Consider the following 27,690-nt stretch of genomic DNA (forward strand, 5'->3'; position numbering starts at 1 on the left):
GGGGTCCTCACCCTGGGGTTGGGTAGAGGTCTAGTAGAATCTGCAAAAATTGTTCTGTTTAGGTCAAGTTTTACTGGAGTCTGATGACAACAGCAGCAGCAAGTACTCCTCCAGCTACGGTGACTCTACCAGCTATGGAACAGTTAATCCTCATGACACCCCCATGGGCAAATATCTTTATCCCCTTCTTGCAGACCAAGAAATCACGGCTCAGAGATTTTGCGTAATGTGCCTAACACTCAGGTCCTTCAAAATGCCCTCCAGCCCAGCCCCTACCTCCCGTTGGCTCATGATATCTGCCGCTATTAACAGCCTCCTATCCTCCCCTTAGCTTGTCCAGGCTGAGGCTCAGCCATCAGGAAGGGCTGCTTCTCACTTAATTCTGAATGTCTGGGAGCAACCTCTCCCAATCCCATCCAGCACCCAGCTGGAAAGGGCAGACAGTAGATTAGCATCCTAAGGCAGTGTGGAGCCCTAGGTGCTGCCCCATCCCTTTCCCCAGAGATAATGCAGGAGCAGGGTGGGAGTGTAAGGTGTCGGGGTGTGGATTTCTGGATTTTCACACCCAGGGAGGACACTGGCACCAGCCACGCCCATAATTCATTGCCTGCTAACAGATGACAGCGACCAGACCTGGCGTGTGCAGGTGGTAAATCCACTACTGTTTGTTGGTGAGGAGGACCATGGGGGCCCCTCTGAAACCCTCTCCCCCTGTGGTTTCTAGCTGTGACAAGAAGATGGTAGGCAGCCACAGCAGGCCTCAGGGGGATCCCCAGAGGCACTGCTCCTCCTCTGTCTGGGCTCCCGAGGAATGTACTCAGGGAGGCTCACTTCCTCACTGGGAGCAGACATGGAGCTCTTGTCTTAAGTCAGTTAAATCTCAACATGGTCCCACAGCCCGGAATTATGTCTTTATTTCAAACCCTAATCATCAAGGCTCTGTGAATCTGATGACTTGGTTAATACCATCAGCCTCGCTCCACAGGAAACCCCAGCACCTGGCAAACTGGGTCCGATAAAGAACATGGGTACACCACAGAAGCACGTGCTATTCCATGCCAGACACCAAGCCGGTTATGCACACTGAGTCTCACCTCACAGCACGCAGCAGAAACCACAATGCTGCTTTATGGGTTTTGGAGCCCTAGCTACAAAGTGAATTCTGAGGACCTACAACTTTTAAAGGGGCCTTCTTTCCTTCCTTGATTATATTACTAAGCAATGCACTTAAGGGCTTTGAACATTTGTAACTTTCTGCACCTGGTTCAAGCCACTTCCTCAGCCTGAAAAGAACCCCTCATTCCACCTTCTGCAGCCAAAGCCTGCTCATCCCTTGGAGCTCAGCAGGAGTGCTGCCTCTTCCAGGGAGCCTTCCTTGCATTCCCACGAGCCTGCATCACTGCACCCTTCTGGGCCCTGGATTACGGTGCAGCTCCTCCATTCTGTCTTTCACTAAGGCACTGCTTCTCCGTCTTCCCTCCACAGCAAGGTCTCCAAAGGCAGAGGAACTGGTTTTGTCACCACATGGTCAGGTTCCTACAGACAGCAGCAGGACACAGGAAACAAAAATCCCCACTCCTCGAATCACAGGCTATAAACAGAGTTTCACCACAACTGATGTTGGCAACACTGACACAGATCCCTGTCTACTTCTAGAGGAAGCAGGAAAGAGATGAAAGACACGGGCCTGCAAGAAGCCCACACTCAGCTCCCTACAGGACACATCTGAACTAGCCAAGAAAGGTGCTCTGCTCAGAGGAAGGGACGAGACTTTCGCTGGTTTACACACAACACGCTACGTGCTGCGCTCAGGAGAGGTGGGCAGATGCTGGTGGACCTCCACAGGTCAGCATCAAAGCTGCAGTTCAGGAATGAAGAGGAAAGAGCAGGGTAGGCATCTCCCAAGCCGCACGCGAAGGGCTCGTTGCTGGCCACGCTGCGGGTGCAGAAGCTCTGCGAAGGCCGTGGGATTCAGGCCGGCTCGAACGCCCCCGAGAGGGCTGTGCTGCAGACCTGAGTTGCTCTTCTTACACCTAGTCAACTAGAGGACATCAGTGAGTGTGCAGTGCAAAAGACCATCCACTTAGAAACTCTGATCTCGTAGTCAACACACAGTCAGCTCCAGAAATCCTCCTGCAGTTTCCTGACCCTCAGGTGAACCCCAGCCTCTTCCTTGAGGCACCAGTGGGTGTAGGCCTTGGAAGGAGGAGGGAGGGGAGGGGAGGAGACAGGCTGCACTCCGCTGGCTCCCACGTTAGCACACAGGACTGAGTCGATTGTATGCACCTGCGATAACAGGAAACCCTCAGAGTCCTAGCTAGAAGCATAAAGGCCATCTCAGCCAAGAATCCCCTCCACCGACATCCAGCCTCAGCTTCCACACTCCCACGCCTATACAAGCAGCACAAGTTGGCCCCACCCACCCTCTCTGCTTCACCTCTCCGACCTGCAGACCCTCTGCGCTCCAGCCAAATGAACAACCCACCGCTTCCTCCATGAGCCTTGTGTCTGCCCAACTCCGCGTCCTCCTCATGCCATTGCCTTGGCTCAGAATGTTTCTCCTGACGTTGAGCTATGACTGATCTCAGATTTACCCATCCTTCAAGGCCCAGGTCCAATGCCCCCACAGCCCTCTCCTTAAGAGCCCTGCAGCCAGCCCTTCCTCCTCTTAGCCCCCCGCCACACAGCCTGCCTCCTCTGCGATCTGCATCTCTGTCTCCTTGTACTGCATTTCCTTATGTGCAGGCCTGCCCTTCCCCAGAAGGAGCAAACCAGGTCCTCTCCATCTCAAGAGTCCTCCCAGCACCCAGCCCCCAGCCTCGCTTAATGAAGGAGTGACTGCACAGAGCTGCCTTAGATGCTCTGCCCAAGGGCGGCTTGCTCAGCCATCTCCCACAAGCTAGGGCTAACTTGGCTTCCCAGGCCTCTTGATGGACGGGCACCCTTGAAATACATTCTCAGTCTTTACTATCAACTCTTCCAGATTTGAAACAAATCACAAACATCTTAGACAAATCCGCTGCTGAATTTCAATTCCCACTTTCACCTGAGGCAGCACAGATGGCCCCAGGAAGAGTAAGAGCACAACTGCCAGGAAAGTACACAGTAAAAGTGACACCTTGGTTGACAATGGCAATTAATTCCCAAGGTTGACTGAGCATCGGGCCTTCCTGCTGCAGAAAGCGCTCTAGGGTGCCTAGTGCCACAGTGTGGGGTACCAGGTGGGTGGGTTCCAAAGCAGCCACTCATGCCTCCTAACACTACCCAGAATGGTGACCTGGTTCCTTCCCAGCCCCTGATGGCTATCATGGGGGGAGCCACTTGAGGTGGCAGAAGGGTGGGGAGGGACCCTGCTCTTCAAGTTCTCATCCAACAACACTGCTCCCTCTGAGATGAAGGGACCACGAGTTTGTCTCCTGTGGTGCAAGGCGAGTGCATGTCTTCCCACGCCCTGTGCCCACAGAGAAGGGATGACTGAATCCCCGAGGCCATCAGTGAGTCTGCTGACCCTCCAAACCATAGAGCCACGGGACCAACTCAAAATCTAAAACTCAAACCTCGGGCAGAAATTCAGAGTGGGTGTAAATGCACTTGTGCTCTCTGATGTGCAGGCAGGAGGAAGCAGACGGCTGGGAGGAGCCCATCGGTCTCACAGGCCGGGTCAGAGGCAAGGAATGCCTGTGCAAGGGCTGAGTTGCACACAAGCTCCATCTGGTCAAGAGCAGGAAGCGCTACATACTATTGCGTTTGCTCTCCTCTCCACCTTCTTCCTCATTCTCGGGATCAATATCTTCCGCTTGGGTAATCCAATCCAAGTAACCCTTCAGATCCTCTTCTAGCTGCTGCTTCTCCCGGAGCTTCTGGAAATCTCCCCGTGCTTTAGCCTTCTCTCTTTCCTTTGAGAATTCTCTGAGGAAGGCAAGAGAACAAGCGTATGTCAGGACATGCTCAGGGACCCACACCGTGAGCCATCTGCCCTGCTGCACAACAGTCTTGTGGCAGGACACACGGCACTGAGTACAGCCACACGAGCACAGCAATAGGGGCCACACACGTGGACAGGACATAGCACAGTGTCTCCCAAGCAAGACTGTGGGTGTCAGAGTTGCAGAGACCACACCAACACACATGCACCGTCTCTTAGAAAATGAACTCCCTCAGGATTTCAGCGATCCCAAGGAGCCTAGGCCGAAACACCATGTGCTGCCATGGCAGGCCTCTTGACAAGCCCTGCTGAGCACCTGAACTTGGAGATGTCCCACCTCCCCCAGAGACACCCCCGTCAGACAGCCGGCGTTACACTGCAAAGAGAAAAGACCCAGGAGGACCAAGCTTGGCCAAAGAGAGCACCCAGTTTAGGGCTCCTGCAATACTTTCAGACAAAACTTAGCATCCATATTGCATGGTGACCCCTTTGGTCAAACCAAGAGCCCTTATGGGCTCCTTCCCAGTGCCCACACCAGGCTCCCATCCCCACCACTTGCACTGCAGGTTCTGGCCGGAGCAGTGGACAGGGTCAGGGCAGACCCCCCTCACAGTCCCGTTCTCCCTTCCCACACAGGAAATGGAACACTGGTGGGGCACCACTGTTGGTCTTAAGCCTGACTTCTTGCCATGATCTTTCCCCCAAAAGTCTTCCCTGCAGTAGGTGGAGAGGCAGTACGATTGCTGCCCATTTATGGGAAGACCTGCCCCGGAAAAGCTTTGGCAGGCACGTAAAAGTTCCCAACTCTTCGTTGTTCACTCTACCTTTCGTGTCTGCAATCCTTTTTCTATGCATGTATACAGAATCCCACGTTTGCTCAGGGAAGTCTGAGAGTCAGGTGGATGATTATGCAATTTTCATATACAAGGAACCATCTGCATTTCCAACCATGAATTGTTACAGGAGCCAAGTTATGCAAGTTATGGATTTAGTAAGTACGATTAAAAAGCTGCTAAGAAGGCAGATGAGATTACAGGCAGTGCAGCTCTGCACACAGACCCCTGGATTCTGACAGAGGGTACATCTGTCTGCCTTCCAATCCAAAGCCGGCACATCTCCCTCTCAGGGACCTCATTAACCCAACCCAACTGACAAAGGGGGAAATGACCTGCTTACATAAAGCCAACCCCTCTTCTCTCTCTTCCCTCCCCTCCCTCAACTCTGGGCTATTATACTGCGGAACAGATACTGGAACACCCAGAGACGCTGATACTTCAGATAAGAAACTCGAATGCCCACCAAGGTGCCACCCCTGTCCACGGTTAGAAAGGACACCACTCACTACTCCTAAATCTCCCACTTTTTTGGATGCCCTGGAACCTGTCCTTGGCTCTGTTAGGGCTGGTCTGTCCCCACTTTCATCTTCCGGGAAGAGAGAAGCGGGTAAGGCTGTGAGGCATCCTAGGTCCAGCTCACAAAGGAGCTGACTCCAGGGGGTTTGCAGGATAAGCCCAAGTTGATCAAGACCCACAGACATTTTCTAAACCCCCAGCCCAGGGAACTTTCCTCCTGGGGAGAATACCTTGCAGTCTCAAAAAAGAAGGGCCTTCACACACAGCATCTTGCTGCTCATGCAAACCATATCCTGAGAATGATTTGGGACTTTAGGCCTCCCAGGTTTCCTGAGATAGGGGACACGCATAACTCAGTCCTGGGGAGGTTCACCAAATTAATCTGAACTTTGAAAAAGTCACACTCAGTCCAGAATCACACCCCTGAACAACAAGTGGAGGCCCTGGAGTGTCACGTGTCAACGTGAAAATGCATTATATAATTTGTTTTCTTAAAAACACTATAAAGAACAAGTATGTGGGCCTTCGAGTCTATTGTCTACCAAAGTACCCAAGCACAAATCTTTGTAGGTGTTTTGATTCTGAACTTGGAGTACTAAATTCACATGATTACACACAAACAGGGTATTCTTATTCTGGATTCATAGTTGATTTGAGTTCTTGAAAAAAATCACAAAGATAGTAAAAGAGTTACCCTGCAAAACTTAAGGGCTTCATAAAATGGGATTTTGCTTTACTATATTTCATGAAGTTTCTTTTACCTTAGAAATACAAAAAATCCCTCTCTAATGCGCTGTACCGCTGTTGCACATCCTTGGTTCCTGGGACACAGTAAAGCACGCGTAGGTAAAACCCTACTGCGACTACAATTTGTGAGAATAACACTGCCAAGTCCTGACTTACGGCCCATTTAAAATAATAGTCACTATTACAATCTATTCTATAAAATATCTACAAATATAATGTAAAATATTACAATCTAATCTATAAATTAATAGTAACTGCTATGATACAACAAAGCTGTTAATAGAAACTCTCTGAAGTGACTTTAGACAGTTCTGAATGGCCTAACACTTAGAGGCACGTAACATCTACTGACGTGGAGAGAACTCAGATTCACAAGGCATCAGTCTCCTCCTGTCGGCTAAGAGACAGACTGGAGGAAAAGGTGCAGGGGGTGGGATCTCTGTGAAAACCCAGGTGCCCCTGCCTCCTAGACCACACCGGGCTCTAGGTCTGAAGACCTGGATTCTGGTCCCAGCTCTGTCACTTTTCTCTTCTGAGCTTCAGTCTCCTCACGTGCAAAACAGACATAATACCTGTTCTACTGTTTCACAGGGTTTAAGTAAGACATTCAATAAGATACTGTGAAAATCACAAAGCTCTATACAAATGTGAACTTCAAATGTATAATTTTCAGTTGCTGAATCTGGGCATTAAAAAAGGGAATTGGAGGAAGTTTCTCAAATACCAAAGGGAGAAAAACTGCGAACAGCTCTGAATGGGCTCTAAGCTGCATGATCCCAGCAGAACTGAGGGAAGCACAAAAGGACACATGGGATCCCAGGGCTCAGAGCAACCTCGATGGGCCAGCCAGTGCCCTATCCATCCCACACCGCTATCTGCTCAGTTGAAAATAACTCAGGCCCATCACAACAAACCTTCCATTCCAGAACATCCCACCTGAGGCCCCTGACAGCTCACATGCGATAGAAGCCTACTTGCTCCAGATCAGAATTTTGTTTATGGTGCATTCAAGCAAAAAAAGAGAGGTATAACAAGTGCTTGGACAAAAAGGCACATATAGCAGTATGCTATTCTTTATGCATGAAAGAAGAGGAAATAAGAAAACACACATATTACTGCAGGATGTATCTGACGATAAAGCAGAAAATGAGGATGGGGACAATGGAATAGGGGGATAAAGGATGGAGTGACAATACTAAGGATATCTTTGTTTACAGTTTTGACTTACGGAATCATGTTAATATTCTACACATTAAAATATTTTAAATTAAATCAACAAGGACAGAATGGAGGAAACATACCTGTAAACTGGAAGTGAATGACATGAATGAATTACTGTACTTCCAGTGAATACCACACTGAAGGAGAAAGACAAAACTAATTCAGGTCGCTCATGGACTTCTGACTGCACATTTTCAGTCTCGAGCAGGACGGAGTGAGGGAAGGACTAGAAACAAAAGCTGAACTCTCTGTAGGAGGTTTGTTTTTTGCAGGGATATGGATGAAACAATGCTGAAGTTATTTCTGATGTATTACAGGATTTAACAATGAGTAAATGTGTCAATGTTGCTGGGAGCCAGGGTTCTCACTGTGGAAGGAGGGATATAGAAATGTGGAAGGGAGGAAGAGTACAAAGAACCCTCTGGGGATGGGCTGGAATCGGAGGTATCGGTGTGAATTCATGATTTCTAAAAGATGGATGTGTATAAGTATAAATGTAAGTATGTGTACGTAAATGCAAATATTTCCCAGCTCTGTCTGTTGAAAAGATCTAGAAACAAAGACACCCCAGTAGTTATGAGCATATCTGGCACCCAGATCTTGGTCTCTAATACCATTTGCCCTTAAAAGGACCAGGAGGCTTTGGAGAAATGGCCAATTCTAGGGTGGGGCAAGGTAGGTACAAGACTAAGAAAGCACAGAGGCATTGCCAAAAAAACCAAACCAAACATGATGTGGGCATGCCAGAAGGACACAGGAGGCAGAGAAGCACCTCCCACCAGCCTAATCTGGGATATTTTGAGCCTCAAAATAAGGACAGTAATAAATTTTTTAATACTTTAAAAAATCAGTTCACACTCCTTTATAGATAACAAGTGAAAAAGCAAAAGAGATAAAATATTAATACCATGTTAATAATAAGTGAATTGGAGTAAAGGATGCATGGATTATTCACTCTGCTATTCTTCTTGCAACTTTTCTGTACGTTTGAAATTACTTCCAGTAGAAAATTTTTGAAAGTGTTTGGAAAATGTAATCACTCTAATCAAATGTAAATTTATGCTGTTATATATTCACTTCAGCTTACCAGCTAGCTTGTAGGCTCCTTGTGGGAGGGACAATGTTGTTCATTTCTTATGTTTTTCTTTCCACATCTCTGTCTCCCCCAGGAAGCCCCCCTTCAAGCAGGAGTGCAAGAAGTCTGGGTACAAAAAACGCACACGACAAATTGAGCCTACTCCTTAAGAGGCCAGAATGCACCAGGACAGAAAGCCCAGGATCCCCGGGATCGCCCAGAAGCATGAAACGAGAGCATCTGAGCCCAGGCACACCATCTGGAGCAGCCTCCGTCCCCAGCCTGCCAGTCCCCCTTATTATTTACGGGCCTCATGGGGTGGATTTTCTGTCTCCAGGTTGATAAAAGTCTTCCCTCCAGTTCTACCTCCTTTGTAAGGAGCAACTTCTCAGTGAGGACTCTCTCCGCCAGCTGGACGTGACAACTACCAAGTGTCTTACGCTGGTCAGTCTGCACACACCTCGCCCACCGAGGGCCCTGAAGGAGTTCTAGCCAGAGCACTTCATCAGGGTTTCCCCTCAGCTTCAAGGAACCGCAGACCTGGATTCCATCCTGGTGTGGTCCGGCACAGAATGCCTCACAGCTCCTCATTGCTGCCCTCAGGAATCAAGGTCAAATGCCGCAACCCAGCACTCAGGGCCTTGCAGCCTTCTCCCACCTGCTATTCCAGCTTTATTTCCCCTTCTTATAAATGTACACCTTGTACTTTGGCTACACTCTTCTCAATTCCTCAACCCTCTGAGCCTTTGTCTACAGAACTCTAGCCACCTGAACAGCCTTCTTTCATCTTTGAATACCGGCTCACCTTTCAAGACCTAGCTTCCCCTGGCTACTCCGTCCGAAGAGTTCTGTCCTCCTTTGAATCACCAGAGCGCTCTACTTGTTGGAGACTGAGACGTGGATGCGTGTGTGCCCTTTCCCAGTGAGCCTCCTCAGCGTGGTTTCCTTAACAGAGCCCAGCCAAAGCCCCACCCCATTCTCACTGGAGAGCGCTGACTGTGAGGGAAGGACTGTTATTACCCTCATTAGGCAAAAACCGAGGCTCAGGGAGGTTGGTCACATGAGCCCATCCAGCTCCTGAATCCACCCTCCCTCCGAAGGACCTCAACACGGCCACAGAGGAGGCAGAGGAAGAAGACGGTAGATGCATAAAGGGATGAGGATCATAAAACAGCTTATAGCCAGTCCTGGAAGGGTCTTAAATCCCAAACTAGGAGATCTGGGTTGTTTTCCCATAGGCAATGAGGAACCAAGAGAAGTCTGATACGGGAGAGTTTTATAAGAGAGATGTGTGAAGATGAGATCAAAACAGGGAGGAAACGGTGGTGAGGAGGCCAGAAGGCATTCCGTAAACTCTTGGGTGATCACATTTAACATCAATAAAAATCCAAGTCAAAAATAATATGGTTCTAATCAAACTCCCAACTTTCTTACACAGCTGTTTGGAAAAGTACCTATGAGGCCTGTCATTACTGCCCCCCAACTTTCTCACTAATGGTCACTTCACCTCCACCCTTTCACGCTGGGCCCCAAGGTCTGACACACCCAGCGTCACCTTCTCAGCTAATATGGACCTTCCTGCAGGGCCACATGACGCCCCACCTGCCACGTAAACATTCCCTGTCTACCTGTTTGGGAAGAAAGGCTGGGTGGGCGGGGGCAGAGGAATGACAAACAGGAGGTTAGATGGAGAAGAGACGATGCAAAAGAGCCATGTGCCTTGTCCTCCATCTTGGGAAGGCTGCTTCGAAAAGCAGCAGCAGATTTGCTGTGTGCCCCAGGGAGTGGCCAGAAGTTTGAAAAGACTGCTTTCAGCACAACATAAGGAAAAAATTTCCAATAGTCCAAGTCCACCAAAGATGAAACGGGTGGCCTTGGGAACTTGGGAAGCAGCAACTTCCCCGGAGGGGTGCAGACAGGGACCTTTGGTAGAGAAGGACTAACACCTTGGCCAGGCCCACGCCACATCCCCCATCCCACTCAGGCCAGTGCCTGGCAACACATCACCCTGTGTTATGTGCAACTGTTGCCGTAACTTGAGTCTCCCAGGCTTCCTCTACAGCTCGGAAGGCAGGACCCCAACTGCTGCCAATGGTCCCTTCCTCACTTTCTGCTCCTGTCCCTGGGCAGCAGTCTGGCGCCCTCTCTTAGATCTGGCAGCCAAGTCTGGTGGTACCAATGCCAAGAAGCAGAAGGGCTCAGAGAATTCAGAAGAAATGGCTGGAAGTGGTTCTTTCTACAGAGCAATGTGCAGCCACCTGCCCCCTGACACTCACACAGGAGAGACCTTCCAATGGGAGAGAGAAACAGAGAGAACAGGCGGAGGGCTGTGAGACAGGCACAGCCTGAGCCCACGGCCGCCTTAAGCAGCCTTCACCTGTGACTGCCTGGCCCTGGTGCCCCCACCCCCAACCAAACAACGGCAGCGCCAGCAGGTCTGAGCCTGCTCAACTGGGGGAACAGGAAATCAATTTCCTGCAGGAGAGCCTGTCCAGGCCACCACCAACACCCTCTCTAGCAATAACAGAAAAGACCTCTTAGGTTTGGGGATTTTTATTTGGAGTCCTCAAAGTGTCTTCCCATTCACAGTCCCACAGGCCCCTCACTACCTCACTGTGGGACAGGCAGGATGAGGACTTTCACTCCCGTCTCACAAAGGCCAAGACTGAGGTTCAACAAGGTAATGTACTGGCCGGTGCCATATGCCCTGTGAACAGAATAACCAGGCTCCAAACCAAGGGCTCTTTCCATGGGATGCCCGATCCCTCTGCCTCCTGGCTCAGGAGATGCATAGGCGGATACTTACTGGTCAGGACTAGGACGGGAGGGGCAGGACAGAATGCACTGCTAACCCCCACATTCTGATATTTTGCAGAGCCCCAACTCAGGCTTAGGAAAAGTGATAGCACCTCTCTGCTCATCTTCCCACATGCCGTCCTTCACTCCCCAGGAAGCACCGCTCCAGGGACAGACTCTGCCCAGAACCAGCCAGCCTCCCTCCTGGGATACCCTATGCAACCCCTAGGGTCTGGGCACAGGCCCCATACTCTGCAGAGAGCTCCCCAAACCCTAACATGGCCCAGATTTTCAGGCCCTGTCATCCTGCACTCTGGGAGCCCTGGCTCAGTCAACACCACCAGAGAGAGCATGCTTAGCCTGAAGCAAGCCAACGCATTCAAAGGGCAGGGCAGGTCAAACGTGACCGCGCCAAATGCAGAAGGATGACACACAGTTTGCTCTGGAATTTGTTATTTCTCAAATGCCCCATAAAATAAATGGGCCACTGGAAATCATGTTGATTTAGAGATAGGGTTTTTCTGGGGTTGTAATGCTATTTGTTTTAACCAGACTCACACGAATTAAATTTAGACAAACTCAACACTTTTAAATCCACACACATGCACCCGCACACACAAACACACAGAAAACAAACACAAACTAGCATAGAAAGGTCCAGTGAGCAAGGCAACAGAATCACAAGGACTCAGATTTCTGGTAGAGCAGAGGACTCACAAATTCACCAAAAACAAAGCAAGCAGCATTTACAAAAAGTCAAAGAGTAAGGGGAAGTTGAAGAAGTAACCCACTGATTTTTATCAGCAGAGGCCAGTCCTCCTTAGACCTAAGTTATTTCCCCCTCACAGACATAAAGGAAATGAAACAGAATGAAAAAAGTAGCTTGGTTTGAAAAAATTATGTTTAAATCTAATTTTTTGGAAAGCGCATAAGTTCAGTTCCTTTTCAAGGAAACTGTTTTGAAAAAAATCAACACTAATGTGTGATGTTTCACAAAAATTGTTTTTAATTATTGGCACCGGTTCAGTTCAAAGTTCAGCAAAATCATTAGCTTTGTTCCAGTTTTCCCTCAACCACAAAAAGCCAGGACTAGCCAAGGCACGTTCTCTCTGCATGAGATGAACAGGTCGGAGTGGGGACGGAGGCCTTGGAACCGCAGCACCGCATCCATAAGATCTGCTCCTTTGCAGACAACATCCAGCGAAGGGAAAGAGCTAGCCTGTGAGAGTGTTCTTCACCGGCAAGTTAGGCACTGGCCACTTGCCAGTGAAGGGGAACCACTGGCGGGCCAAAGGGAGAAGAGAGAATGGAGGACCCCTGTTTACACAGTTAAATATGCTGGGGAAAATGTTTAACAATCACATTTCTAATCATCAAACCACATTATGACTATTCTTTGGGAATTCATTACTGAAATAAACTCCATGGTGAAACCTTTCGTAAAGGATTCAGTGCCTAATTTTTCTGTTCGGTGTATTAAGGGATTTTCTCAAAGCAATCCTCCCCTTTTCATGTCCTTGACTGCTTTTATTGACATGAAAATCTGTGAAGATGCTTTAAAATAGTTTCCATCTTCGGGGAAGATGAACCAATTTCAAAGTAGGTGTTCCTAGCTTTTAACGACTAGGTCGAGTGATCTGTGGTGAACGGCCGGCCCCTGAGCAGCCTGTGCACACCAAACCTCAGGGAAGGGGCACATGTGGCACTCACCCTGCACAAGAGCAACGGGCATCGGCACGGAGTGAGCAAATGCACGGTCTGTCCGGTCTTTCTCTCTCCTGGTCCCTTCTGACCACTCCCTGCTTGAACTCTGTGCTCCAGCCATCCTCGAGTTCACTCACTTCTCCAAGGCACGGAGATCTCCTTCAGCTCCAGGCAACTGTGTGTGCTGTTCCCTGAGCCTCAGCTGCTCTTCCAGAGACCATCCCACCCGGCTAGGTCAGCCTGTAGGAACATTTCTCTAAGGTCCTCGGAGCCTCTTGTGTAGAATTTATTTCACAGCCCTGCAACTGGTATTTAATATTCTCTTTTACACTCTAGACTGTAAGCTGTGTGAAAAACGGGCTGTGTCTGTCATATCTTTGTGTATCGATTCCTCATCACAAACCCTGGCCACTATTAGCTGCTCAATAAAAACAGGGTAAGTAAATTTAATAAATACCTTTCTAGGCTCAGGTTTTACATTAATGATTGTGTCAAGGACATAGATTGTGGGCTCTGCGTTGGAGATGTCTGATCGCAAACACCCATGTAACTTTCTATCACCTGAAACTGTACCCACTGTCACTAAAAACAAAAAATGAAAATGCAGACAGCCAGAGTCCCATACAAGCGTAAAAATGTCAGCCATGGAAATAAACTTCGTCAGGAATCTTAGAATGAGACATACTTCCTTCACGGCATCTCCTTGTCTGAGGACAGAAGAGTTGCTCTCTCTTTGAAGTTAATTTCCACGGCTACTAAAGACATTCCAATGTTTCTAGCAGAAAATCTACCCCAAGAATCATCCATGCAGGTTGCATGCTAAAAGTTCTAGACTTCTTGTTTCAATTTGTTTTTTATAAAACATGTGTTAAGAGGTATTCTTCAAAAACGTGGGCCCTCTTGTCTGACAGCACTTTCTCTGAATGAAATATATCACTCCATCAAAGGAGCCAAGCCAACATCATCACGTCTTCTCATGACGGGCTTCAAATACTGCTACTTGAGAAACATACCTTGCTGGACTTGTCAGATTCCAGTTTTCAAAGAAAAATAAGGAAAATGTGTTCCTGAAGTCTGACTGGGGAGGATGGCAGAAACATTAAAAATAAACATGTTTAGGGCCGACCCTGAGGCCAAGTGATTGAGTTCATGCACTCCGCTTCGGTGGCCCAGGGTTTCGCCGGTTCAGATCCTGGGCGTGGACATGGCACCACTCATCAAGCCATGCTGAGGCGGCATCCCCCATGCCACAACTAGAATGATCCACAACTAAAAATACACAACTATGTACCAGGGGGCTTTGGGAAGAAAAAGGAAAAATAAAATCTTTAAAAAATAAATAAATAAATAAACATGTTTGAAGGTACCAGCATCCCCAGGGCATGCCCTGCTTATGCACCAACACAGTGTGCTGTGTGAAGGGCCTGGATAAACTGCCTGCAATGGACAGACAGCTGGATCCACCTATTCAAATGCCTGCTGCAGGCAGGGTCTGACTGCAGATGAGCAACGCTGGCCTCGGGAAGAAGCTGGAACTGAGCCCACCTGTTGGGCTGTCCCCAAAGCAGCAATACCTACAGGAATTTCAGCTCAAATCCTGCTCCCTGGCCATGTCAAAGGCAAACCACCTCAGGGGGAGGCCCTGAGAGGAGACGGGGTCTCTCCTCCCCAGGGGGAGCTCCTTCTCCAAGGACAGGATGGGTAGGAAGTGCCCCTTCGGAACCATCAGACTTAGCTGAGAACAAGGGGACGGACATCATATTACAGGAGAGATTCAGGGATTCAGAGAGATCTGCCCCTCAGTAACAGGATCCAAAAGGACCACTTGAGCTAGAATGACCCTTATTCACATGCAGTTTTAAGACGAAAAGAGAAACCAATTTCTTTGAAGCCTTCATATTCCACTATTCCACTTTGCTTTGAGTAATTAATTTTGGGAAGAGAAAGAAACAGACAAAGCATGAAGAACAGAACGGTCCAGGAGGTCTCAGCACAGACCCAGTCAGAATAGATGGGACCCCACAGGGAGTTCCCCCTCACCAGACACGGAAAGAACTTCCAACTGATGAGAAAAGCAGCCTGGGGTCTGGAGACAAGCAGATGTAGATTTAATTCCTAGCTTACTAGGAATTCCTTACTGACTAATTATGTGACTTTGAGAAAAACGATAAACCTCTCTGAGCTTTGCTATCATCATCTGTAAAACCGAAGCAAAAAACACTTCACAAAAGTAGTAAAGAAGATTGAATGAAATAAACTATAAAGCCCCTGGCCCAGTGCCTGGCATCTATCTTAGCTGCTACATTAACGACAATAATAAGCGATAAAGAATCATTCTCTCACACTATCCATACTGCAGAGTTGACAATCAAATCTACAGATCTCTCCTCATCTGAGAGACACCGGCCCACAACTATCTTCCACGTGGACTCCGTCACTTCCATCTCCACCACCGTACCCCAGCCCAGACTCCCATCACCTCACACCCAGCCCAGTGCCGCAGCCCCCAAGCCCACGGCTCTCCTTACTCCACCCACCCTGCAAGGCACCAGCTTTACCTTCCAGGCCCAGCTGTCCTCAATCACCTTATTGTCCAAACACCTTAACAGCTCCCATAAATTAAAGAAAAAAGTCCTGCCTCTTCACTGGGCATTCCCAACTACGTATCCATGCTTCTGCCCCACTGCTCACCAGCCAGCACAGAGCACCCTGGCAGCCTCACTGGCTCCTGATGTGGGTGATGCACCAGGTCCTGCTGTCCTCACCATTTGTCAGGATCTGAAACATGCCCCTCCTTTCTTTCCACTTTTTCCGTTTTTTTTGGTGAGCAAGATTGGCCCTGAGCTAACATCCATTGCCAATCTTCCTCTTTTTGCTTGAGGAAGATTGTTGCTGAGCTAACATCTGTGCCAGTCTTCCTCTATCATGTATGTGGGATGCCATCACAACATGGCTTGATGAGTGGTATGTAGGTCTGTGCCCAGGATCTGAACCCACAAACCCTGGGCCGACAAAGCGGAGCACACTTAACCACTTAGAACTTAACCACTAGGCCATTGGGCCAGCCCATGCCCTCCTTTCTTTATATCCTTACAGATGCCCTTCCCTCAACACCCAACCTGAGTCTGGCTTCCTCAGGAGTGCCCACTCTAACTAAACCCTTCATTGTGCTCCTAGGGCACATTGCTAGGTTCAGATGGTGCTAAAATATACTTGACTGAGAGCCAAAGAGGGAGAGGGTGCAGGGGCTGGCATCATGCAGAGCCCTGGAGTCCCTTGGCACGCCTCTGTAAGCGTGTTCATAAGCAATAGCAAATGATTCAAGGACAGGTGGGCCTCTGGGAACGGCACCCCTCTGGCAGGCGGTGTGCATTGCCCACTGAATTAGAATCCTTCAGATGCAGCGCCAGCCTCCCAGACTCAGAAGCTGAAAAGCCCCAAATGCTTGGAGGCTCCAAAGGTGCCAGTAGATAACTGAAACCAAGATTTATTTTAAAGCAGAATTTCAAGGGCATGATCTAGTTCTGAGTGGATTAATATTTTATCCCTGAATCCAACCAAACTCTTAACGACAATCAGACTTAGGGAAATTAGGCTCGTGCTTCAAGTGCCACTCCAGGATCTGAAAAGATGTGGGGCCCTGGAGAGAAGAGCTGGCAAGTTAATGTTCAGACTGCAAATAAGAAGGCTTTTCAAACTCTCAGAAACAACCTCCTAGAAGGAGACGACAACCTGGCTAACGTTGAGCACTCCTCACATTTGGAAAGGTCTCTTCGGTTGACAAAATCTCCCCCCCTCCATTTCTCTCCTTGGTTCTTACAACAGCTCTGCAATCACATGGCAAATGGGGCCGTCCAACTTTAGGAGTGAGAAAACCTTGAGTTGGAGAAATGAAGCGTATTGACAAAAGCCACGTCTCTAGGAAGGACGGAACCAAGACGAGCGCCAGGACTCTGACCTCTCACCTAGAGCTCTTCCCACTACAACACGTAGAAACCAATAACCACAGCAACCAGCCATCCCTGCAGCCAAGGGAGCCACCGCGAGCCAAGCAGCACTCAGAGATCCGAGCCACAGCACTGCCACAACCCTTGGCTGGGCTGCCCACATCTGCTGGAATAACCAGCACCCCAGGCTGCCTCTGCGGAGACTGAAGCTTCCAGCACACACCACAGGCTGTGTGAGCCAAACCACAATGGTTGGACCACATTGCCCTAGACCAAGTGAGCCAGGGTCTCTGTTAGCCAAGGACCCTCCCCTATCAGAAGACCTTGCTACCCGCAAGCCTCTCCTCTCTTTGTGGATGCCTCCAGCCACTGCCCAAAGTACGAGGCTCATGTCCAACGCCCAATTCCCACGTTCCTCTGAACTTCCTCAGCTTCCCCTCATTCTGCAACCCTTCCCTGTGCCCTCTGGAATTGCTGCTCAGAGGGCATGTTCTCCTGTTCTCTCAACCTCATCAAAGGGTCCCCATTCTCCAGGCTGTAATGGAAACCTGGGTCACCTGTAAGCTTACTGCTTTGCTGCCCACCCACTTCAGGGTCTCAAAGTGGAGCTGATGCCCTCTTCGCTTTTCTGTTCCCCTTCACATGATGACCAATACTCCCTCATCCTGCCATAAAAATCAAACAAAAAAAAAACCCCTGCTCCTTTGAGGATAGTCCCAGTGGGCTGGGTGACCTCCCCTTCCTCTGTGCTGTCTTCTCCTAACCTCCTGAACTGAGACTCTGATTCCTCCCAGCCTCCTTCCACCACCATCCTGGGGGACTCCAGGAGCCCTTGGTTGACTCTGCCAACCCCCACCTTTTCAATTCACCTCCAATGACCATTTCCGCCATGCCACCTCAACCACCCAATCCCACTGTCAGACCCTCAATTTTTATCATCTCTAACCATGAAATCAAGCTTTTTGCTCTTTGACCACAACCTCCTCTCATATCAGCTGACTTGTTTAACTACTCCCAATATAAACATTTTAAACCTCTTTGGAATGTCAGTCCACAGACTCCTGCATTTTCTCCCAATCTGCTAGGCCTCTCCATCCCTCTTAACCTACCTTAGACTTCAGGATCCATCAGAGATGTTCTTGCTGCTACCCTAAGCTCTCTTTCATCTTTTTACTATACACAGATAGCAGAACTCTTGCCCTAGATAAGCTCAAACACTGTCTTTTCTCCATGCCTGGATCAGAGCAGCCAAGCATGGCTATAGAAAGACATACAGTGGGATACACTGACATCAACACGCATTCATCATCACCAGCTTCGAATAGGACATCGATGCTACCTGTCGTCCACTCACTCCCTAACTCCCCGCAATGACTATGCTGAGCCTTCTCCACTCTCTTTGGACACACGACTCTGTCACCTACCCTTTTACCCTCAGCACTTAACCCTGCCTCCTGCTTCAGAGAAACCAGGAATCAGGCAGGAATACTTCCAGCTTCTTACTACCAAACCAAACTTATACCTGCCCCCATTTTCTCTTCCTTTCTTCTCTTTTCCAAAAAAAGTGCATCTTTTCTTATTCAACTTGTTTTCTGACATGGTAATAAATTGAGTGTTCCAATCCATGAACACCATATATCCTTCCATTTCTGTAAGTCTAATTTCTTTCAGCAAAGTTTTGTGTAGAAGAGGTCTTGTACATCTTTCATTAGATTTATTCCTAGAATCTTGATTTTTGAGGCCTTTTTTTGGGTATCTTCCGCTTTTCTGCTTGACATTTTGAACATATGGAATATAATTATAATGATTCTTTTTATGTCCTTTTTCTGCTAATTCTAACATCTGTGTGAGTTCTGGATTGGTTTCAACTGATTGATTAAATCTCATTACGGATCATGTTTTTCTGCTTCTTTGAATGCCTAGTAACTTTTGATTGACTCCCAGACATTGTAAGTTTCATCTTGTTGGGTGCTAGATATTTCTCTATTCCTATATATATTCTAGTGCTTTGTTCTGGGATGCAGTAAAGTAACTTGGATCAAACTGTTCGACCCTCTCAGGTCTTGCTTTAATGATCTGTTAGGTCAGTCTGGAGCACCGCTCAGTCTAGGGCTAACAATTCCTCACTACTAAGGCAAATCCTTTCTGGGTACCCTACCCAATGTCCCGTGAATTGAGTTTTTCCAGTCTGGCTGATGGGAATAGACAACATCCTGACCCTATGTGAGCAGTGAATACTGTCCTTTCTAATCCATTCAAATGTTCTTTCCCCAGCCTTGGGTAGTTTCCTCACACATTTGCTGAGAGGGACTCTGCTGAATACTTAAGGGGGACCTTCTACTGACCTCTAGAGTTCTCCTTCTATGAAATTCTCTGCACTCCAGTACTCTGTGCTGCATACTTTAGCCACCTTAGTTTCTGCAGAATCTTAGCTTCGTCTTCTCAACTCAGGGAGACTGTAGGGCTCTGCCTGGGTTCCCCTGCCTCATGCCATGGCTCAGGAACTCCTCAAACCAGTAAGCTGGGACAACCATGGAGCTTATTTGGTTTATTTCTTGTTTCTCAGGAATCACTGTCCTTCATTGTCTCACGTCCAGTGTCTTGAAAACCACTGTTTTACATATGTTGTCTGTTTTTGGTTTTACTGTGGTTGTTTCAGGTGGGAAGGTAAATCTGGTATCTGTTACTCATCTTGACCAGAGGCAGAAGTCTCTTTTAATTCTATTTTAGTGGTATTTTAAATCAATTTTATCGAGCTACAAATCATGAACAATAAGATGCACATGGTTTAAGTTTATGGTTTGGCTAATGTCGACACCATGGACACAACATCCCAATCAAGATATAGAACATTTATAATACCTCCCAGAAAGTTCTCTCATCCCCTTTCCCAGTTGACTCTTCCTCCTCCTACCCAAGGAAATCAACGACCTGATTTCTGTATTACAGATAAATTTTGCTTCTTTCAGAACTTCACCATATGTTCTCTTTTGTACCTGGCTTCTTTCCCCTAGCAAATTGCCTTTGAGCCCCATTGATAATGTTATATTAGTACTTCATTCCTTTTTATTGCTGAACAGTATTCCAATGTCTAGAATACACCACAATTCGCTTATTTATTTACCTGTTGATAGACCTTAGGGGTTTTCCATTTTGGAGCTACCATGAACAAAGCTCCATGAATGTTCCTGTACAAGTCATTTTGTGGACAGAGGTTTTTATTTCTCTTGGGTAAATACCTAGTATTGAACTGCTGAGCCACATGGTAAGTATGCGTTTAACTTTGAGAAACTGACACACTTTTCCCAAGTGGTTGTACCATTTCACGTTTCTATGAGCAATGTATGAGCGTATCAGTTGCTCTCGACTCTTACCAACACTTGATACCGTCAGTCTTTTTGGTTTTAGCTATTTTACTACACATGTAGTAGAATCTCATTGCAGTTTTAACTTGCACTTCCCAGATGACTAATGATATTGAACATCTTTACATGTACATTGGCTATTTGTATATATTTTCTTGTCAAGTATCTGTTTAAGACTTCTGCCAATTTTTATTGGGTTATGTCATTATTTGCTAAAACTTCTTTGTATATTCTAGACACAAACCCTTTGACAAATATATATATTGTAAATACATTCTCCCATTGTGTGGTTTCCCTTTCAATTTTTTATTTCTGAAGCACAGAAATAATTTTTATTTTTAGTTTTTCTTTTTTTGAGGAAGATTAGCCCTGAGCGAACATCTGCTGCCAACCCTCCTCTTTTTGCTGAGGAAGACCGGCCCTCAGCTAACGTCCGTGCCCATCTTCCTCTACTTTATATGTGGGACACCTACCACAGCATGGCTTGCCAAGCGGTGCCATGTCCATACCCAGGATCTGAACCTGCGAACCCCAGACCACGGAAGCAGAACGTGCGAGCTTAACTGCTGCACCACCAGGCCGGCCCTATTTTTAGCTTTTTAATTAGATCTGTGATCTATTTCAAGTCAGTGTTTGTGTCTAGTGTGACCTAAGGATCAAAGTTCATTTTTTTTGCAGACAGATATCCAGTTTTTACAGCATTTTACTGAAAAGATTATCCTTTTTCCACTGGATTATTTAGCACCTTTGTCAAAAAACAATTGATCATATATATGTATTTCTGGACTTTCTATTCCATTCAATTGTTCTGTATATCTATCTTTATGCCGAAATGACGCTGTATTTACTTCACTTTATGGTAAGTTTTGAGCTCAGATAATGTAAGTCCTCCAACTTTGTTCTTTGTCACAACTGTTTTAGTTATTATAGGTCCTTTGCAATAAAAATATTAGAATCACCAGTTTCTAAAAAAAAGGCTATTAAGATTTATAAACTGGACAGCACTGAACATAGATAAATTTGAAGAATGCATAAATAAATTTGACATCTTAACAATACTGAGTCTTCTAACCCATGATCATGGAACATCATCATTTATTTAGATCAATTTTAATTTTACTAATCAGTGCTATGCAGTTTTCAGTGTAGAGGTCATCCATATCTTTTCTTATCTTTATTCCTATGTATTTTAATTTATGCTATTGTAAATGATATCTTCTCAGGTTTTATTTTCCACATGCTTACAGTTTGTATATAGGAATAAAACTGATTTTTGTATAGTGATCTTCTATCCTATGACATTGCTATATGCACTTACTTATTCTAGGAGATTTTTTGGTCTATTCATTAGAACTTTCCATGTAGACAATCATGTTTTCTGAGAATAGAAACAGTTTTTGCTTTCTTTCTAATCTTTCTGCCTTTTATTATTTTTTTTCTTACCTTAATGTACTGGCTGGTACCTCCAGTGTAACGTTGAATAAAAAGGGTGAGAAAGAAATGATTATCTTGTTCCTAATCTTAGGAATAAAGTATTCAGTCTTTCATCATTAAGTATGATGTCAGTTATAGCTTTTTTTGTAGATGACCTTTTTCAGGTTGAGGAAATTCCCACATATTCCTAGTTTGCTAGGTTTTTATCAGGAATGGTTATAGAATATTGTCAGTGGCATTTTCTGCATTTATTGAGATGATCATATGACTTTTATCCTTGATTCTGTTAATACGGTAAATTACACTGTTTGATTTTCCAATGGTGAATCAACCTTGTAGTTCTAGTATAAACACCACTTGGCCATGAAGTATTATTCCTTTAATATTGCTAGATTCAATTTGCTAATATTTGAGAATTTTTGCATCTCTATTAATGAAGGATATTGTTCTTTTCTTATTATGTCTGTTAAGTTTCGCTATTATAAAATGAGTTTGGGAATGTCCCCTCCTCCTCTATTATCTGAAAGAGCTTTTTCTAGAAATGGTCTTCTTTCTTTCTAAATTGTTTGACAGAATTCACTTTTGACATCATCTAGGCCTCCAGTATTCTTTGAAAGTTTGTGATTCTGAATTCCATTTAAAAAGCAAATTAGGGCTTTTCAGTCTTTTATTTCTTCTTGAGTCAGTTCTGATAAGCTGTGTTTTTCAAGGAATTTGCCCATTTCTAAGTTACTGAACTTACTGTCATAAAATTGTTTAGCCTACTCTCTTATCATTTTAGTATCTGTAATTACTGTGACGTCCCTTCTTTCATTTCTAATACTGATAATTTATCACTTGCTCTTTTTTCTTTTTTGATTAGTCTTGCTAGGGATTTTATTGAGCTTGTCCACTTTCCTCTTTGTTAACTTTATTCTTTGTGTTTTCTATTTTATTGACTTCTGTCCTTCATTACATTTTTTCTACTTTCCTTGCATCTAATTTGCTCTTCTTTTTCCAGATCCTTAGATGGAAATGTAGATCACTGAATTTAAACCTTTCTTCTTCACTAACGTAGGTATTTAAAGCTACAAATTTCCCTCCAAGCACTGCTTTAGGTGGATAACACAAATTCCAAGATAACGTATTTTCATTATCATTCCGTTTAAAATATTTTCTAATTTTAATTGTAATATTTTTCTCTGAAGTGTAAATTATTTAGAGATGTGTTATTTAATTTTCAAATATTTGGAGAACTTTCTAGACAGCTCATTGTCACTGATTTCTATTTTAAATCTATTGCTGTTAGAAAAAACTTACTTTGTAAAATTTCAATCTTTTGAGATTGAGATTTCTTTCTTTTTTTTTTTTTTTTTTTACAGCCCAGATGTGGTCTACCTTGGTGAATATTCTATGTGCCCTTGAACAGGATGTGTCTTCTTCAGTTATTGGATGTAGTGTTCTATAAATATCAATTAGGTCAACGTGGTTGATAGTGTTTAGATATCACCTATAGTATTTTTTATCTCCTTGCTCTATCAATTATGGAAAGAGGATTATAAAAATTGCATCTATGTTTGTGGAGTTATTGATTTCTCCACTTAATTTTGACAGCTTTTCCATCATGTATTTTAAAGCTTACCCAGGACAAACACATTTAGAATCATGGTGTCTTCTTGATGAATTGACCCTTTTATGACTGAAATGTCTCTGTATCTGAAATCTCTTTATCTCTGGAAATACTCCTTATTGAAGTCTATTTGCATAGTTGGTTTTAAGATAGTTACCCCATTCTTTTATTTTTCATCTGTCTTTATATTTATAGTATTTTGCATTTTTATTCATTATAATAATTTCCGTCTTTCATTTAAAATGTGGTATCCATTTTCATTTAATGCAATTATTGATATGATTGGGTTTATGTCTACCATTTTGCTATTGGCTTTTTGTTTATTCCATGTTCTTTTTTCCTTTCCTGCCTTACTTTGATAATTAAGTATTAGTGCTATTTAGGATTCCATTTTACCTCTTCTTTTTGCTTTTAAGATACCACTGTTTTATTTTTTAAACCACTGCACTAGAGATTATCATGCATCCTTAATTTATTACAGTCTACCATGAATTCTTATTACATTATTTCACATATAATGTGAACTTTACAATAGTAAAGTTCCATTTAGCTCCCTTCTATCTTTTGTGCTTGCCATATAGTTTACTTTTACATGTTATAGTCCCTATAATACTATATTATTTTTACTTTAAATGATTATCTTTTAAAGAAATTTAGAAATTAGGAAAAATCTATTTTTGCCTTCATGTTTACCATTTTTGACAGTCCTTATGTTTTAAATGCATAAATTTTCATCTGGCTTTATTTTCTTTAGCCTGAAGAAGTTCCTTTAACACTTCCTGTTAACCAATCCTCTTGGCTTTTGTTTGTCTAAAAATTTCTTTACTTTATCTTACTTTTTAAAGAGCATTTTTGCCAAATACTGAATTCTAGTTTTGTCCTTTCAGCTCTTTAAAAATGCCATTCCACTGTCCTATGGCTTGCACTATTTCTGAAAATAAGTCAGTAAACAGTCTTACTATTTTCTCCTAGCATGTAATTGCCTTTTCCCCTTTGCTTTCTTGTAAAATGTTCTGTTTTATTTTCAGTAACTTAACTTGATGTGCCTAGGTGCACTTCTTTTTGTGTTTATACTGCTTGGGGTTTGTTATGCTTCCCAGATTTGCAGACATATAGTTTTAATAAAATTTGCAACATTTTCAGCTATTATTTCTTTAAACATTTTTTTCTACCTCAATTTCTCTCTCTTCTACTTCTGGGACTCCAATTTCACATATATCAGAACTGCTTATTATTGTCCTAGAGATCATGAAGTCCTTACTGACATTTTTTCCCGTTGCTGTCCAATCTATTGTTTATTTCAGATAATTTTGTTTCTATTTCTCTATTGAGATTTACCATCTGTTCCTTTATTGTGTCTATCTTTTCCTTGAATTACTTCAACAGGTTTATAGTAGCAATTTCAAAGTCTTTGCTAATGGCAACACTGCTGTCATCTCTCAATTTATTTCCACTAACTTCTTCCTCCTTGATTATTTAATGTCCCATAATTTTTAATGATGTGGGGAAACATCTGGGGAAATCTGGATTGTGGTATTTCCTCTAATGGGTGTTGACTCTTTGGGGGCAGGTGTTTAATTAATTGGCCACTTGGCCTGACCTTTTTGAAGCTTGTCTATAAGATTTGTTAGGGCAGGTCTAGAGTAGCTCTTACTCCAAGACTATAACAGCCCCACCTCTGATGTCTGGCTCTTCTGAGGTCTCAGCTGAATGTCCAATGTATTCATCAGTGTCAATCCACTCCAGCTGGTCAGAACCTCTCCCCTTTCCCAATACTGAGATTTCCAGCAGCTCACAGCTTTCTGGTAGCTATTCTCTACCATATATCAAGAAGTCTCACCTGGCACATATGATCCAAGATTTCAGAGAAACCCTATTCAGATTTCTGTAGCCCCTTTTCTTTTTACCTCCCTCTGGTACTCTGTCCTGAAAATTCCAGCTGTCTCAGCAGCCTGAACTCCACTATTTGTCTTGTTAGCAATAGAATGTCATCTTCTGCTGGGCTCTGCCTCCCTGTGCTACAATTCTAAAAGTGTCTCGGGGCAGAAAGCCAGGACAATTGTGAGGATTACTTCACGTGTTTCCCTTCTCTTCAGGATCCCAATCCCGTGCTGCCCATTTCCAGCTTCTAGAAAAAAAGTGCCTCACATATTTTGGCCAGTTTTATAATTATTTATGGTGAAAGGTCCACTCCAGCACTGTTACTATGTTGTGGCTGGAAGAGGATTACAATAGCCTTAAATTAGTCTCCTATATCCAGTCTTTTATCCATTCAGTCCATTCATACTATTGTAGCCAGAGTGACTTTTATATGCAGATTTTTCCAAATTTTATTAAGAAAAATTTCAAATATTCATAACAGTAGAAAGAATTATACAGTGAACACCCATACACTATCACTTCTTCCTTAAAACTCATCAGTGGGTTCCCGTACCCTTCAGCTAATGACCAAAATCTGTGACATGGTCTATCTAGAAGGACCTTTGTGATCTGAGCTCTGCTGATCAGTCTCCTTCTCTTTTCCACTCTCCTTTCCCAGCCCCTCAGGTTCCTGCCAACCTGGCTTTCTTCAGTTCTTTCTATGTCCTCTGCTCCTTCCTATTGTAGCACCTTCGCAAGAGTTTTTCCTTTGATTGGATCACTCTCCACCAACCTCTTCTGCCATCTTGTCTAGACATGATGGCTATTCATTCCCTTCACTTCCTCCAGCATGCTTCCCCTCACCTCTTAGAGATCAGTTATGCCCATTAAACACTCTTACAGCACCATGTACCTTTGTTTCCAAGAAGTTATAAAAGTTTATAAATTTTTGTCTTCCTTCATGAAGACAAGAACTCTGGTGTGCCCCACCAGTGTAATTCCAGTACCTAGGAAGGGGCTTGGCAAGTTCTCTACTACTATGTAGGCACTCAAAAGATATTCATTGAATGGATGAATTAAAGTAATTTTTTTCTTAAGAAGTCTGAGAAAGAGAAAAAAGTATCTAGCAAGATTTTTCTGCTTACTAGTCTGTTATGTTGAATGCAACCAGGTCGTACAGGGTCAGCCCTAAATACTGCCTCCAGGTCAAGCATAGCTGTCCTAGCCCAGATTGCTGAGGAACAAAGTCATTCAGAAAGATCTCCAAAGACAGGAAACACACAATTTTTCAGCGCTCTTCTAGATAGCCAACTGAAATTCTCCTAACACTGTGGACCCATATCGTCATTTGACTCTCAGAGCTACAGCTCTGAATCTCAAGAGCTTTGTTTCAGAGAAAATATTTGTTTAATGATATATCTAAGGGTTTAGAAGCAGACAGTGCCCAGCAACTCATTCTGTGTCGGTCTCCATGTGCTCTCATCTCACACACCAGGGCAATAAAGATGGCTCTCCTGTGCTGTGTGGGATCTGTGAAGGCTGTCTCATATGAGGAGGAAGACACTCATGCCTTGGGTGCACACATTTGCTGAAATATTAAAATGAAACACCAGGAAAGGAAAAACTTCTGAACTCTAATAAAGAAGAGTTCCCTGTACTATGGACATATTGGTCTGCCCGGCTATACCAATATTTGATATCTATAGGCAATTTTACCAGCCTATAAAAGAATATTACCTAGAAGAAGAAAAAAGGACTCGCATAAGGTTGACAGTAGCATCTTAGAGGCAATCGTCAATACATGTCTCACAGGAAGTCAAATTATTAAATTCATAAACATCCCTTTCGTTGTACAAGTGACAGCAATTGTTAATGCCACCAACTGAACAGGGAATACAGGAAAATAATGGCTTTAATTTCAACCATTGAGGTACCAGTGGCTTTATGAAGAGCTGGGTCTGTGCATGAAAGCACTGTAATGAATTCTCTTCCCCCAGGATTCGGGATCAACAGACTCAACCGCCTACCCTGCAGCACCGATGCCCTCATCTACCCCTCCCCTTCTGAAGTGCACATCGACAAACCACAGCACAGTGGAGAGAAGGCTGCTGACAGAGCAGCTGCTTTGTACAGAGCTCCCCACAGGCAAAGTGGGCACCCAGGAGGACACATGTGGCCAGAGGTGCCTCCTGGGTCCTCAGAGGTCTTTGCTATGCATTACAAAAAAGAACTTGGTCAGGAACAGATGATAGCCACAGCTGACAAGTGAGAGAGCTCTACTGAATCTGTTGCTACTGCCGGGCTGCTGTCCACTGCTGTTGCCAGGGAAACAGATGTCAGCTTGATGGAAACAAGGATCAGTGAAAACTTTCACTTACCTCGTTTCCACTGATCCCGACAGCCATTTCTATGGAAACAGTAGCTGCAAGCCAGCGGCAGAGAGGTTACCACTCACTTGTTAATGTCAGGTGTGGCTACCAGCCTGTGCACTTCAGGTACCTTGGTACCAATAGCATCAGGATCCAGCTGTCAGCTACCCCCGACAGCCTTTTAACTCTGCAACAAGAAAGTTCAGTGTTTAAAAAGTATATATAAATGTTGAGCGTGGTTCTTTATTAGAAAAAGGAAATTTAGCCTTCTTCCATTTAAAGCTGA

The 27,690-nt window shown here is 44.8% G+C and overlaps 1 protein-coding gene across 24 annotated transcripts in view; it reads right to left on the reverse strand.

Moving 5' to 3' along the window:
- The window catches only part of CACNA1D (calcium voltage-gated channel subunit alpha1 D), a 322,004-nt gene that overhangs the window by 103,699 nt on the left and 190,615 nt on the right, over nucleotides 1-27,690 (reverse strand). For all 24 annotated transcript variants that reach the window (XM_070577072.1, XM_070577064.1, XM_070577071.1 and 21 more), the window contains one exon: nucleotides 3,740-3,909. In XM_070577072.1, coding sequence (XP_070433173.1) covers nucleotides 3,740-3,909 — 170 coding nt within the window. The remainder of the gene's footprint in view (nucleotides 1-3,739; nucleotides 3,910-27,690) is intronic.

This window comes from Equus przewalskii, chromosome 15 (assembly GCF_037783145.1).
Source record: "Equus przewalskii isolate Varuska chromosome 15, EquPr2, whole genome shotgun sequence".
Lineage (NCBI taxonomy): Eukaryota > Metazoa > Chordata > Mammalia > Perissodactyla > Equidae > Equus > Equus przewalskii.